The sequence below is a fragment of the Megalops cyprinoides genome, chromosome 3 (genome assembly GCF_013368585.1).
Source record: "Megalops cyprinoides isolate fMegCyp1 chromosome 3, fMegCyp1.pri, whole genome shotgun sequence".
NCBI classification, from domain to species: domain Eukaryota; kingdom Metazoa; phylum Chordata; class Actinopteri; order Elopiformes; family Megalopidae; genus Megalops; species Megalops cyprinoides.
The window spans coordinates 48087969-48101954 of NC_050585.1; the positions used below are offsets into that span (position 1 = coordinate 48087969).

Here is a 13986-nt window from a genome sequence, read left to right on the forward strand (position 1 = left end):
ACGGATACAGCCAATCATATCACTGCATCCTTACATGAAAGCTTTATTCAGTACCTTCTTGCCACATGATTATAGTGGAAGCAGAGGCAAGCAGTGAAGTGTAAAGAAATTGCCTCATGAGTCTATGTTGCTAATTACCTTCTGTATTTCAATCAGATGTGTATGGATACTTAACAGTGCTTCTCCTTTAATATACTGGGTGTAGATCTACCATTGTGACCGACACACCCTGTGTATCCAAGTACATTTCTCAAAGGCTGCACCATCTAATAGCCTCTGGGTTGGATATTAGGTATTACAGTGTATTATCGAGTCTGACGAAGACGAATCTCAGCCCTGCCCTGAACCAGAGCCAAAGGTACGCTAACCTTGCAGTGGCAGCGTGTTTCCCATGATCCTCTATCTGCGGGGGTTTTGACAGGTCATAAAAGCAGACGTGCTGATTGATGGTTGCAGCTTATTAATTTTCTCTCAGGTGGAGATTCCCAGATGCGCTTATGGAACAAGGCCATGCAGGCTGTGGATACTCAAGGGCAGGAGTTTGGGGCCTGTTGAGGGAAGGAAATAACTCTTTTTGGTGGGTTGCTTTGCGGTTTGAGCCTCTCTGGAACCGAAAGACTCATTTTTACAGCGCAAGCCATTAAACTCTAAGATGTTAGTCGATTTTCTTGTCAAATCGAATCATTTTGGGGCCCCTATTTGTCATGGCGTAGGGTGGCGACTCAGGCTTAGCTCTCGTGAGGGAACAGTAGGCTCTCATTGGTGGGTAATTGATTGCTTACAAGTGACATCACCTCAGGGATGAACACTGCATGCTAACTCTATTTCTGTCCTATACCATCCACGCTTGTCCTTTGATGGATGACACCATCCATTGTGTTACCTACAATGTTCCCAGCTCTCTGTGCCTGGGGTTGTCTGCAGTCCAGCTAGGCCTCCCCTCTCTCTCCTCCAACGGCGGCGTTGGATTGGCTGATAAGTCCAGATAAGTCCTGATAAGTGCCAGCCTTGAACTGCTGTGGAATGCTGTTTGTTTGGGAAGTAGCAGGAACTTGACACGGGGCAGACGAGAGCATTGCGGTGTGGGACGAGCTGCACCTGTGTTTCTCAGAGACGGGACAGAAAAGAGGGACGGAGGGGGAACACAGAGGCCAGCGTTGGGAAATCTAGATGAGCAACTGCTCATCCTGAAAGCATAGCTGGCGGAGATAAGCACTGTGTTCAGATGTTTGGAAATGCAAAATTCCATGGGTAAAAATATGCATATGGCAAGGAATAAGGGTACAAAAATAGAAGAGAAGGCATTTCTTTCCGGAAATGCCAGGGAAAAAAGAGGGCAGCCCTTAAATTGATCTGTCTGTACTATAATTGTAATTATGGTAAACTACAGCTGTCAGTGCTGAGTCATGATTCATGAAGGCCATGGATCGTGAGCTGGCAGGAGTGTTTCGTGTTTACAGCCTCCCTGTGTTTGCCGTGAACATCGAGGCGACACTGGAGCCAAGGCATCGATTTCCTTTGAATATGGACAGACGTCCTTGTCTTTGCGCTTCTGTATACTCCCTAGGGTGGCCTCGTGGTGATATTTAAACTTAGCCCAAATAAAGCTAAAGCTAAACTGTATTCAATAGAGGCTCTAATAATAAAATGGTCTACGTGAATTCCATGTATATCACAACTAAAATGCAACAATGGCGGTGTTTTGAAAAGTTCTCACTACATGACCTTGCCATTGTAATGTAAGTTGTTTGTATCTTGAGTCGGAAGTTTTATATTGACTGAAAAAATATACTGAAATGAAAACCCATAGACCCACTTTTCAGCTTCCTGTCCTATTTCAAACACGTACCAATGTGTGTAAAAGGTGGATACTAGTGCAGACGTTTCTTTTAGGTTGAATCCCTCCTTTTATTCATCTAGTGACTGCCTGTGAAGTCTAAACAAACACTTTCCCTGGGTTAAATACTTTCAGAGAACCACCCTCAGTGCTGTCTAAAGGGACAGGGAAAACGTGCAGCTCAGAGACGCAAACAACACCACAGAGAGGGAGAAAAAAAAAAGCTAAAAGGCCAAGGGCACAACTCGCCCTCTCAAACATCTCTCAGCGCTCTCTGAGCGAAAGGGATTAGCGAGACAGAGCGACTCTTTAGCGCGGTGTTTCAACAGGCTCTCCGCGCTGTTTGCCCGATTCTGCCCTCACCTTTTCTGCGGCATCCAGCAGCTCCTCTGTCTCCAGGCACTGTTAAACACTCGGTCTGCTCCCCTGCCCTGTTTTGCGGTATCGTTACTGGTTAGTTTCATACGCCTTTCTAATATTATTTTATTATAAGGTAGTTCACACAGTTTACATTACAAAATGATCCATTTTCGTAATTGGGTATTTACCCTGGGAATTTAAGTTAGGTGCCATTCTTCAGGGTACAACGATTGTGCTCTGCCGGGGGTTTGAACATGCCACCTTTTTGGATGTAACTTCTGTTCCCCATGAGTGCCACACTGCTGCCTGGGACATGGAGTAGCTGCAGAGAAGGCAGATGTGCCTGCTTTGGCTGCAGGCCTGTTCATTTTTTATAACCTCATCCTCATTTAAAAAAGCCTCGGGCTACACGAGAAACAGGAAGAGAAGGCGTTCGTTCGGGCTACATTTTTGTTTAGTTATAATTTGCTGGATAAATGATCGTCGTTATCAGCAAATCATCGATATTATCTGTCTGTGTATTTTTTTTTTATTTTCTAATTGAAGAGTAGCAGGAGTGTGTTCCCTCCTTTTGGTATAGTGTGGAAACCACAGGGGCCATTTTACTGTTGTTTGCCAGGGGGGGTGTTTCATAACATTAAGCTGTGTCCTCCCTGGTGCCATCTGACAAATGCCTCCTTTAAACCAAGGAAAACACACACACACACACGCACACAAACAAACCTATTCACACAGACCCGCTCACGCACAAATACGCAGTCACCATGCAGGCTTATCAGCAGATAGCATTTAAAAATAGGAAGAATGAAAACAGATGGCGCAAATTGTACCCCATTGGTGCTGTGCATGTTTGTTGAAAGGTTGTGTGAGAACACACTGAGATGAACAAGCTCACGATATCTCTGTGAGCCAGAGCCTGTGTCTGTCAGCCTTGCCGTGGCTGACCCTGTTATTATTGCAGGGCCCGTTCCTGGAGGAGGGCCACCGCCTGGTGGGTGTGTGTGTGTGTGTGTGTGTGTGTGTGAGCCCCCCACCCGCCACCTCTGGGCTCGGTCCTGTTGCAACAGGACCGGCGTCAGCTGGAATGTGGCCCCTGAGCGCAGAGTGCTGTAATCCACCTCAGGTGTGTCATTTAGCAGCCACTTCCTCTGGGGGAACCTCCCCACCAGAAGCCTCCCCGCACAGCTTGGTGGAGGAAGCCCAGACGCTATTGTGTGTGTGTGTGTGTGTGTGTGTGTGTGTGTGTGTGTGTGTCTGGACTGTGTGTGCGTGTACACGTGCGTGCGCGTTTGTGTGAGGGAACGTGAAATTGTCTGTAAGTTTGTGCGAATGCCGGGGCCGGTATGACTGTCGTTGATGCGCTCAACATCACAGGTGCTCATTGCACAAAGATGGAACCGTAAACAAACAGGGCGGGAGGAAACAGCGGAAAACAGCCATGTTCTTCGTAAACACCAGGAGGCTTTGAAGACCTCCCCTGTTCCATTCCTCCCTTTCTGATGTACTTTCACCCCCATGAGACTGGAATGAAGAACGGTCAACAGAAGCCCTGTGATAAATAGGAAGTACGGGTGTCGAAACTGTATGTGTGGATTGTGAGACATGGATTTCTGTTCATCCTGCCTCCTCAGCACTGATAGCAGACACCCTAGTACCATATATATCTAACCCTTATCCTGGCCCTTATGTGTCCACAGTGTCAGCTTTGTTGTGTTTATCACTGATTAGAGAAGTGTCACGAGTGTCACGATAATAATTCTTCTATACCCATACAAACAATACAAACATACAAACTTTTTTGGAGCTGTGTTGTTGAATGTGCACAGACCTGTGGCAAGCACATAAAACTTTTATTCCGTCCTCACACTATGTTTGACCAACTTCAGGAATTGCTAGAGATGCGATGATTCAGTCAGTGACAAAACAAACAATGCTTACTGACAATTTGTTCTTCCAAACTAAGGAGAAAATACGGCTATGGTTGGATCAATTTCCACTATATTCTCTCTCTCTCTCTCTCTCTGTGTGTGTGTGTGTCTGTCTCTGTCTCTCTCCCCTCTTTCTTTCATCCTCCTCCTCCTCCTCCTCTCTCTGTCCTTCTTTTCTCTCTCTGGCAAAAATCATGACAGTCATGTGTCTTTTGCTGACTCGGTTCTGCCCCTGATGCCTGCTTCGGTAGGGCCTGTTGGAAAGGAGGCTCATTATCTCCCCTTCTTTTCCTTCCCAATCAACACCCAGACCCCAAGGCAGATAAACATTACATTTACCCCCTGAAGACACACACTTCCAGCTAGTGGTTATAAAGTACGAGCATGTGAAACATAGCAGTATAGATGAACACTGCCTGTAGTTAAAAAGCAGGACATTTCTTTACGGGGAGAGAATGCCTACCCAGACATGATCAGCCCTAAAGTATGTTCACGTGAAACTCGCAAGCCTCCAGTTACAACACTGTAGTACATGTGTTATTCTGATTGTATCTCCAGAACATGACAGTACAGCAGGCATACAGAAGTTATAGGGGACTTGGATGTGGTCTCAGCACAACATAGTGGGATTAGCAGATAGCAATCTCCCCTGTTTCTCAATGTGGAAAGCTGTCGTGCTGAAAAACATGTATCGTAGGCCATAATCCTCACTATCTAAAGATCACCTGCCTTCATCTAAAGATTATTTGAAGCCACTGATTAGTTGTACTGTACTCTGAGGATTATTGCATATAATAGGTGTTTTTTTTTTCAGCATGGAACCATTCGCTGTCGGATTGTAATCTCGTGGTTCCATCTTTGGTCATGTATTTTGTCTGGTACATAAGATGTCATGCCTTGTGGCAGACATCAGTGGAAGGATCCTGAAATTCAAGTTCTGGATCTTTCTGTTGTTTTTTTTCAATGACGTCATTAAGGATTATGAGTACTGTGTTCTGACTTTCATCCATGTACCACACATGACCATGTGTGCAGTGCATTTTATCTTGTATCTGTCATGTCTTTTTGTTTACCTGGTTTCATTTCAAATGTGCATTCATAGCATAGGTGTGTCGCTGCATCCAGACCAACTACTGGAATGTCTTAAACGAGGCACAGAAGGTGTATGTGTGTGTGTGTGTGTGTGTGTGTGTTTGTATGTGTGTCGTGGGTAGGTTATGGGTTATGCATATGCATTTGCGTGTCCTTGCTTGTGTAATTGTGCATATGTGGGTGTGTATGCACATGTATGTTACTGCTTATGTAATCACGACCATGCACATAATGAATTTGGGCCAAAGGGATCTATAGTGAGGAAGAGCATGTCCGCCACACATGAAACCCCCTCCCCTCCCTGCCACTTTCAGCTCGGCGTGTGGAGAATTAATCGTTCCGGGCGGAGATGTGGATGCTTCGCTTTAGCGGAGCGCAGCTTCATCTGGCCTCTGTTACACGGAGGATAATGGATTCATCTGTGTTAGCCAGAAGGGGTCGGATGCAGTGCTTTCCCCTGGGCTTTGGGTGGAACAGACACGATCAGCTTTGGGCAGAGATAGTATCTGAGCTGCCGATTGGCTCTTCCTGGTGTCATCTCTTACAGTGGCTGCTTCGTCTTGAGAACCTCAGACTTTCGCCTAAATTTAAAAGGTGACAAGATTTGCGCATATTCTGTCCTTCCTGTCTTGAGATTTTAGAGCTTTCAGTGTAGATATTCCGTGGGTGATTGACTGAACTGACCAGGATAAATGTAGGATCTCTGGCCACATTTCACACTTCAGTGCACATAAACTCTAACACACTTTCCTTGTGTCTAACTATAGATTGACTGATGCCATCTGTGCCAGGTTCATGGTATTTTATACATACACTCCCACAGCTCTGTATCTGGTTCAGGCTTAAAATTGTATCAACAGCCGCAACCCACAGTGTTGCTCCGACATCGATTTTAGTGCTGACTAGCTTTGTGTCCTATTCCACAGTCTGTTAGTTTCATGTATGGTCCTAGGGCCATTTTGTTATTTCGTCTAAAAATGCTCTTTCACAAATAAAGAGCTGTTCCACTTGTGGCTGGATGTGAGTTGTAGCGTGAGCAAGGCCAGGTCATCACGGCTGTAACAGTGTCTGTGACGGGGGGGCAGGGAGAAGCCTCGTCACAGTCTGGTTCAGATCTGGCCCTGGAACACTCGCAGAGGGCTGTTCCTGGGAAAGGTCAAGGCTGTGGGGGCGGTGTTCATGAGCTCAGATAACAGACTAACCATGACCCCCTGCCCAACTCCCCAGCAAGTTATTCTCTTCTGATAGCCTGACTCGGAGGAACTTCATCCCACGAGTCGATAAGCCGCGTATCCAGGAATTCAAATTATGTCTTAATTGCCTCTCTCTCTATCAGGATATTTGTGTAAGGAAGACAGCACCTCGTCCACAGCAGTGTGTGAACAGCAGTCTGGGAGCTGCTTTCTGTTCATTACACACACCTTTCTATGAGTCAGGGTCAGAGGTCATTCATTGAGGCCGGGGGGGTGTGAGGCGAGTTTTCGCACTTCTAATTAGGGTGGGTCTGCAAGGACCTGGTTGCAATTACGATGGGAAGGAGAGAATCTGTATCTTTCTGTACACTATTAGACTCTTGCCGGAAATTGGTCAGCGTGTGTAGCTTCAGAGAGAAGCCTTGAGCGTTGCTCTGTAAAGTGCTTTATTGGCAAATACAATTTACATCACTTCAGATGTTAACAGGTCAGAGGTTGGCCTTGTCAGACTTGTTCTGAAACATCTTAAAGATGAAATGAGAACTGAAGTGAAGTTACTTGACTTGCAGGTCAAGTAAGTGATATGATATCAAGTAGTTTCAAGTGACTATGAAGCCCTGCATGTGATTACCTCTCTATCTCACTTCAAGTGTCCTCAGTCCTGATCTAGAATTACTCCCATTCCACCTTATTAGTGGTAATCTCTCTTTTTACATGACTCGTTTCTTTTGACTGGGAGCAGTAGGTTATTCAGTCATACGTAGGCTGTGCTTATATATTTATGTTTGTCAGCCTCGGTTTGTCTCCTAAATTTCATTTTGTGAGTGTCCGCCGTAAATCAGGTTTAAGGTTGTGCATAAAACTAGGACCCTCATGGTCGAGGGTTGAGATATCCACCCCTTGGCGACATACACCTCACATGTGAATGGATGGCGTGCATGCTCCTGCTGAAATAAACGCACAGGTAGCTTTTATGAATCTGAGTAAAGGTTCAGATTAAAACCTGTTTTGTGTGGATTGTTGGAGGACAGGCCCTGCTTCTGACAGGCAGACATATTCTCTGGAACAGCCTTCCTTGATGGTCAGCTGTGAGGAATATCCATAAGGGGGCCTGTGAGATGAGGGGGCAGGGGGATGGGGGTGCTGGGGGGGTGGGCAAGGGACAGCTGTCTGGCATGCACCACTTCCTCTGGGAGCTGGGTTCTCAGGGGTCTCCCTCGGCGCCTGCTCCTCAAACCCATTAGCGTTTGATTGAGAGGATTCTCCATGTGGCGAGGGTGCTTCCTTAATCCTGCAGAGTGGCCTTCTAATCCCTGAAGTACACCCGTAAATCAGCTCAGGATTACTGCCTCTGTGCCCACGGGGGCAGCTGCTCCGGCCTTAGAGCATGGCTCTGTGGCGCGGCCCACCTGCGAGGGGCTTACTCCTGACGCTCTCCTGCGCTATCCTGACCTCACAGACCTTTACTGTGCACTCCTTCTACTGCCAAAAGATGCCTCTGCTGGAAGACCCCTCTTTCAAAGGGGAGTATTCTGCTACAGTGATGGGCTATACATCTCCATACTGCTGGAAGACCCCTCTTTCAAAGGGGAGTATTCTGCTACAGCGATGGGCTATACGTCTCCATACTGCCGGAAGACCCCTCTTTCAAAGGGGAGTATTCTGCTACAGTGATAGGCTATACGTCCCAATACTGCCGGAAGACCCCTCTTTCAAAGGGGAGTATTCTGCTACAGCGATGGGCTATACGTCCCAATACTGCTGGAAGACCCCTCTTTCAAAGGGGAGTATTCTGCTACAGTGATGCATTATGCATACCCATACTGCTGTTTCACCAGAGGGGTGCCTTAGTACTGCGTGCCCATATCTGCCTCTTACACATCAGGGATGTTTAAAAATGGGCCTGTGTGCACAGAAATAAAGCTGAGAAATGCAGCCTTAACAGGAAGCTTTCAGGCTTTTGTAAGGCTGCTTATTTTACCACCTTATTTACCTTTTTTACCACCTTTGTTGTTTTTTGTTGCGAAACAGTGAATGTCAAAATAAAGAGTTCCGGGCTGTTTTCACGAGGGGCCTTGGGAGATAGGTGAACGTGCGTTTAAATTATTACCATTGCTTTTAATCCTCCCTCAGGGATTCATGTCACATGAGTGATGAATTGTTTGTACACGCATATACCGAGCAATTACCTGGGTGATTGTGTGCTTTCTGGCAGCATGTAATTGCTGGAGTGTTGCCAGTCGTAGACTATTGGAGTAACACCTGCCATTGACTGGAATCAGATCACAAAGCAGCGAAGTCACATGTCCCCGTAATGGGGTCACCACGTAGGTGACAGGTTGAGCTGCTTATTCCGGCCGCCGTATGTCTGTATCTCTGCTCCGTACCACATTCCCAGCTGACGCATGAAATTCTGACAACGTCCCGGCAACGTTTTGTCAACGCTGCCTTGTTTGCTGAAATGTCGGAGCAACGTTGCGAGAATGATATGTGTCAGCTGGGCGCTCGTCCAGAGGTGCTCTCCAAATACACTCGGCCTCTGTTCTCGAACCGCGCACACAGCCTGTGTCAGCAGTTCGGCAGTCAGCTTTCAGAGGGCTGGAAACGCCTCCCCTAAGCCGCTAAATCAAAGATTCCGGTGAAATAATAGCTCACTTCATTGGTGAATGGGCTTTGCCAGCGCTGCCGGTGCTGTCAAAAGCGAAAATTGACAGGAGCACCTTCAATTTGTCACACTTGAAAAAGATATTTCACGGTGTTTTATTGGGCATTTCAACTCAGAAGATAAATCAGTGTAAAATGAATTTATTTGTCGAATTAATGTGCAGATGAATATGTATATCTGTTTTGGTGAATATTTATGAGGTATATTTATGATGAGCAAGTAAAATGCAGCACGATTCTGTGTGTCCAGTGAGAACTCTTTTTGGGGTTGGTTTTTGGGCTGAGCTCTAATCAGACTCCTCTCCCTTTTTTTCAGACGAACGTGAGGCGGTACAGAAGAAGACCTTCACAAAGTGGGTGAACTCTCACCTGGGCCGGGTCACCTGTCGCATCGGGGACCTGTACACTGACCTGCGTGATGGCCGCATGCTCATCCGCCTGCTGGAGGTGCTGTCCAGCGAGCAGCTGGTCAGTACAGCACTCCGTAGCACTGCGGCATTTCGTGTGTGTGTGTATGTGTGTGAGAGTGTGTGTGTGTTTGTGTGAGTGTGTGTGTGTGTGTGTGTGTGTGTGTGTGTGTGTGTGTGTGTGAGAGAGAGAGAGTGCTTGTATTTGTGTGTGTGTGTGCATGTCCTCTCTCTAAGACTCTGGCAGGCTGAAGCTGATCAAAAGATCTCCACAGCCTGCCTCTGCATCTGTCTCTGTCTCTTTCCTACTCTCCCTCCTTTTCCCTTTCTCTCTCTCTCTGTCTCTCTCTCTCTCTCTCCCTCTTTCCCTCTGATCTTGGATCAGGACCAACTTGACAGAATAGCAAATGCAAACACTTTATCTCTCTCCCTCTGAAGACTGAGGGAGTTTCATCTTTGTCTCGCGTCTCACTTTCTCCCTCCCTCCCTCCCTCCCTTGTTCAGCCCAAGCCCACCAAGGGTCGCATGCGAATCCACTGCCTGGAGAATGTGGACAAGGCCCTGCAGTTCCTCAAGGAGCAGAAGGTCCACTTGGAGAACATGGGCTCCCATGACATTGTGGACGGGAACCACCGCCTCACGCTGGGCCTCATATGGACCATCATCCTGCGCTTCCAGGTACCGGCTCCGCCCCCAGATTCGCATTACGTTATTATATTACATTATTGGCATTTGGCAGATGCTGACCCAGCGCGGCTCACATCAGTTGCAATGTTATCCGTTTATACAGCTGGGTATTTACTGAGGCAATTCTGGGTTGAATACCCTGCCCAAAGGTACAACATCAGTGACACTGACCTTGACAGACCTTGTCACACGCATATACCTGGGTTTAGGTAACTTAATTCACTGACTTGGGGCCAGGGTAGAGGAATGCTGAAGGGGTGGCAGTGTAGCATAGTGGTTATGGAGCAGGACTTGTGACCAAAAGGTTGCCGGTTTGGGTTAAGTACTTTGGCCAAGGGTACAACAGCAGTGCCCCAGCAGGGAATCAAACCGGCAACCTATATGTGTGTGACAAGGTCTGTCTGTCAGTGTCACTGATGTTGTACCTTTGGACAGGGTATTCAACCCAGAATTGCTTCAGTAAATATCCAGCTGTATAAATGGATAACACGTGAAAACTGAAACCCAAGTAAGTTGCTCTGGATAAGAGTGTCTGCTAAATGCCAATAATGTAATGTAATGTAGTATATTTTCACCCTTTGAACGTCAGAGGAAATATTGCCGTGAATCTTTTCCTGTTGTAAAGCTTGGTTGAAGGCCTGGATGTAACTCTTGATTGTGAATTTTTACCTGTGTGCAGATCCAGGATATCAGCGTGGAGACAGAGGACAACAAGGAGAAGAAATCGGCCAAAGACGCCCTGCTTCTGTGGTGCCAGATGAAGACTGCTGGGTAAGGGGGGGGTGAGAGTAAGAAAAGAGAAAGCACAGAACGTAAAGAAATTAGAGTAATGACAGGAACAGGCTGTTCAGCTCCTCTTAGCTTGTCATTTACCTATGAACTAGAGTGAGTCAATAACTGCATCAGTTTTGGTCTGGACAGTGTTATTCGAGCATGCATTAATCTCCCATCCGGTGGTCCAATTTAGCATTTATTTTGACGTGGGGGAAAAAGGAGGTGTCTCATCCATACGATGTGTCATAAAATGCGTCAGTCCGTTAAAAGGTCTGTGTCTCTCCGCAGGTACCCCAATGTCAATGTTCACAACTTCACGACCAGCTGGAGAGATGGCCTGGCTTTCAACGCCATTGTGCACAAACACAGGTAATGGCTGTGCTTCTGTACGTATGAGTGACTCTCTTTAGGAAGGACTGTACGTCTCCCTGCTGTTCCCGTGGATTACTTTACTGTTGACTTACACAGCTCCTCTGCATCACTAAAACTCCATGCCCTCTGACGCTCTCATCAGACAAGGTGACAGCACCTATGAGAGTGCCTTCTGTTGCGACTCACCTCAGTTTAGAATGCTCAGTACATTTCAGACAACTCAGTCCCGCTTGGGACTTATTTCTGGGTCTGCGTCTCTCCTACTGTTCTTATAAACACACAGTGTCAGTGCTAACAGGCTGAACAGACAGCTTAAATAAACTACCCAGACATTAGAAGTACAAAAAAAACACATTCTTTTCACACATACAGTCAAAACACCAGAATAACAAGTGACAAGTAAACTGTCTCAGTCGGGGTGCTGATGCTGACTGCAGCACTACTTTATTAACTGATTGTTATGCAGCAATAACGCGGTAACTTTATAGCAATTGTGTGAAAACACTGAGCAAATTGAACCTTGAAATAGACGTGTTCCCTGTATCTGATAGCTGAGATTTGAGGAGCATTAACACACTCGAACAGGAGAGACTGAGACTGTCTGTCACTCATGCAAATTTCTAGAGTTTCCCTGTAACTTGCATCAGCAGATCTGCAGGTGGTAAAGTAAGGTTTGCATTGTGTTTTCAGAGGTTGGAAAGCGTCTGCTGTTTAGCTGAAAAAAAGAGATATTTCAGGCAAAGCATTTGGCATTCTCACTGCACACTAAAAGTTGTGTCAGATGTTGTGATTCATTTTCTTCCTAGTGTAATAATCTTCTGTCCCATCCAGACCTGACCTTATCGAGTTTGACAACCTGAAGCGGTCCAACGCCCACTACAACCTCCAGAACGCGTTCAACGTGGCGGAGAAGGAGCTGGGCCTCACCAAGCTGCTGGACCCTGAGGGTGAGCGTGTGCGCCGCGCGGCCCGCTCCCCCTCACTCCGCGCTGCTCAGCTGGTGTAGCGCGGGTCCTTCAGCAGGTTGAGGGTCTGAAGGTTACAGGCTGAGGGCTTTGTGCCAAAATGTGTGCTGTTTGATTGGAAGCATAATAGGCGCAGAGAAGTACACTCAGTACCATCGCAAATTGGCTCAGGCTCCACTGGCTGAATACACATTATGAAATCAGCACCTCCATCACCAGAGCATACACTGGCCACAGCACAACCATCACCAGAACTGACTACAGGACCACCATGACCAGCACATACACTGACTACAGTACCTTCGATAACATGAATGCTCTGACTATAGCCCCGTGAGCTGAATGTGTGGCTAGAGTATGTGAAGCTCTTTTTGTTTGGGGTGCTCTGTAATTTAAAGTAGGATTACAGGAATGAGTTACATCTTAAGTGAAAATAAGGGCCTGGCTGACAGACTGGAGTCGGTTGAGGGCCTATTCGTGGTGGCTGATAATAGATGAAATCCATACTTAGTGTCACTCGGCCGCCACTTCTGAGCCAGTAGTGAGGAGTGATGAGTCAGTGCAGGAAACCCGGGTTTAAGTTGTGAGTGGTCTGTTGAAGTATGGGAGAGCAGTCGCCTTTGTGAAACTTTGGTGGCAAACGTCCCTCTCTCAACGCAGATGTCAACGTTGACCAGCCAGATGAGAAGTCTATCATCACCTATGTGGCCACCTACTACCACTACTTCTCCAAGATGAAGGCCCTGGCTGTTGAGGGCAAAAGAATTGGCAAGGTGAGGCATGAGACCAGGGTATGTTGTGGCATGTATTATCACTGGTGTCACCCTCCGCGTGTTTGTGTGTAGGGCTTGGGCTGACTGCTTTGACTACCTGCTCATTAAATCCTCGCTGTCCCTGCCCCAGGTGCTGGACTACGCCATCGAGGCCGACCAGCTGATCGAGAAGTACGAGACCCTGGCGTCCGAGCTGCTGCAGTGGATCGAGCAGACCATCTTCACCCTCAACGACCGACAGCTGGCCAACTCTCTGAGCGGCGTGCAGAACCAGCTGCAGGCCTTCAACACCTACCGCACTGTGGAGAAACCGCCCAAGTGAGAATCAGGAGAGGGAGGGAGGGAGGGGGGTGTGGAGGGGCTGAGGAACAGGGAGGAGATCAGGGGAGGGGGGCACAGGGGCTGGCAGGAGGGCAGAGAGGGGGGCAATGAGAGGTAACATAGTGGAGGCTGGGAGAAGTAGAGGGAAGCGGAAGGTACAGAGAGGAACAGAATCTGAGATAAGAGAACAGAAAGTCAGGGAGTAAGATTGAAACCACCACACCATGAGTGGGGTTAGTTACTACAGAGAAGTTGCTAATATGTGGCATGTGTGTGTCTTGTGTGGCACAGGTTCACAGAAAAGGGTAATTTGGAAGTGCTGCTGTTCACTATCCAAAGCAAGATGAGAGCCAACAACCAGAAGGTCTACATGCCCAGGGAGGGCAAGCTCATCTCTGACATCAACAAGGTACAGTGGTCAAACTACAAATGCATAGTGTGCTCTAAGCATACAGTGTAAGTGCAAGAGCCGGATGCAGTTGCTGCTCTGTGTTTGGCTGCAGGGGTGGCAGTGGGCGGGAGAGCACTGCCTTCGAGTCTGCTGTGATTCGCTTTGATTAGCTAATAGGATGAAAGAATGTCGGAGGAAAGTACAGTGTCATAAAATGTTGCT

At 47.3% G+C, this 13986-nt stretch overlaps 1 protein-coding gene across 5 annotated transcripts in view; it reads left to right on the top strand.

Annotated features, from left to right (window-relative positions):
• The window catches only part of LOC118773977 (spectrin beta chain, non-erythrocytic 1-like), a 68688-nt gene that overhangs the window by 33640 nt on the left and 21062 nt on the right, over positions 1-13986 (top strand). For all 5 annotated transcript variants that reach the window (XM_036523052.1, XM_036523053.1, XM_036523055.1 and 2 more), the window contains 8 exons: positions 9391-9542; positions 9986-10159; positions 10848-10939; positions 11231-11311; positions 12146-12261; positions 12940-13052; positions 13183-13370; positions 13665-13782. In XM_036523052.1, coding sequence (XP_036378945.1) covers positions 9391-9542; positions 9986-10159; positions 10848-10939; positions 11231-11311; positions 12146-12261; positions 12940-13052; positions 13183-13370; positions 13665-13782 — 1034 coding nt within the window. The remainder of the gene's footprint in view (positions 1-9390; positions 9543-9985; positions 10160-10847; positions 10940-11230; positions 11312-12145; positions 12262-12939; positions 13053-13182; positions 13371-13664; positions 13783-13986) is intronic.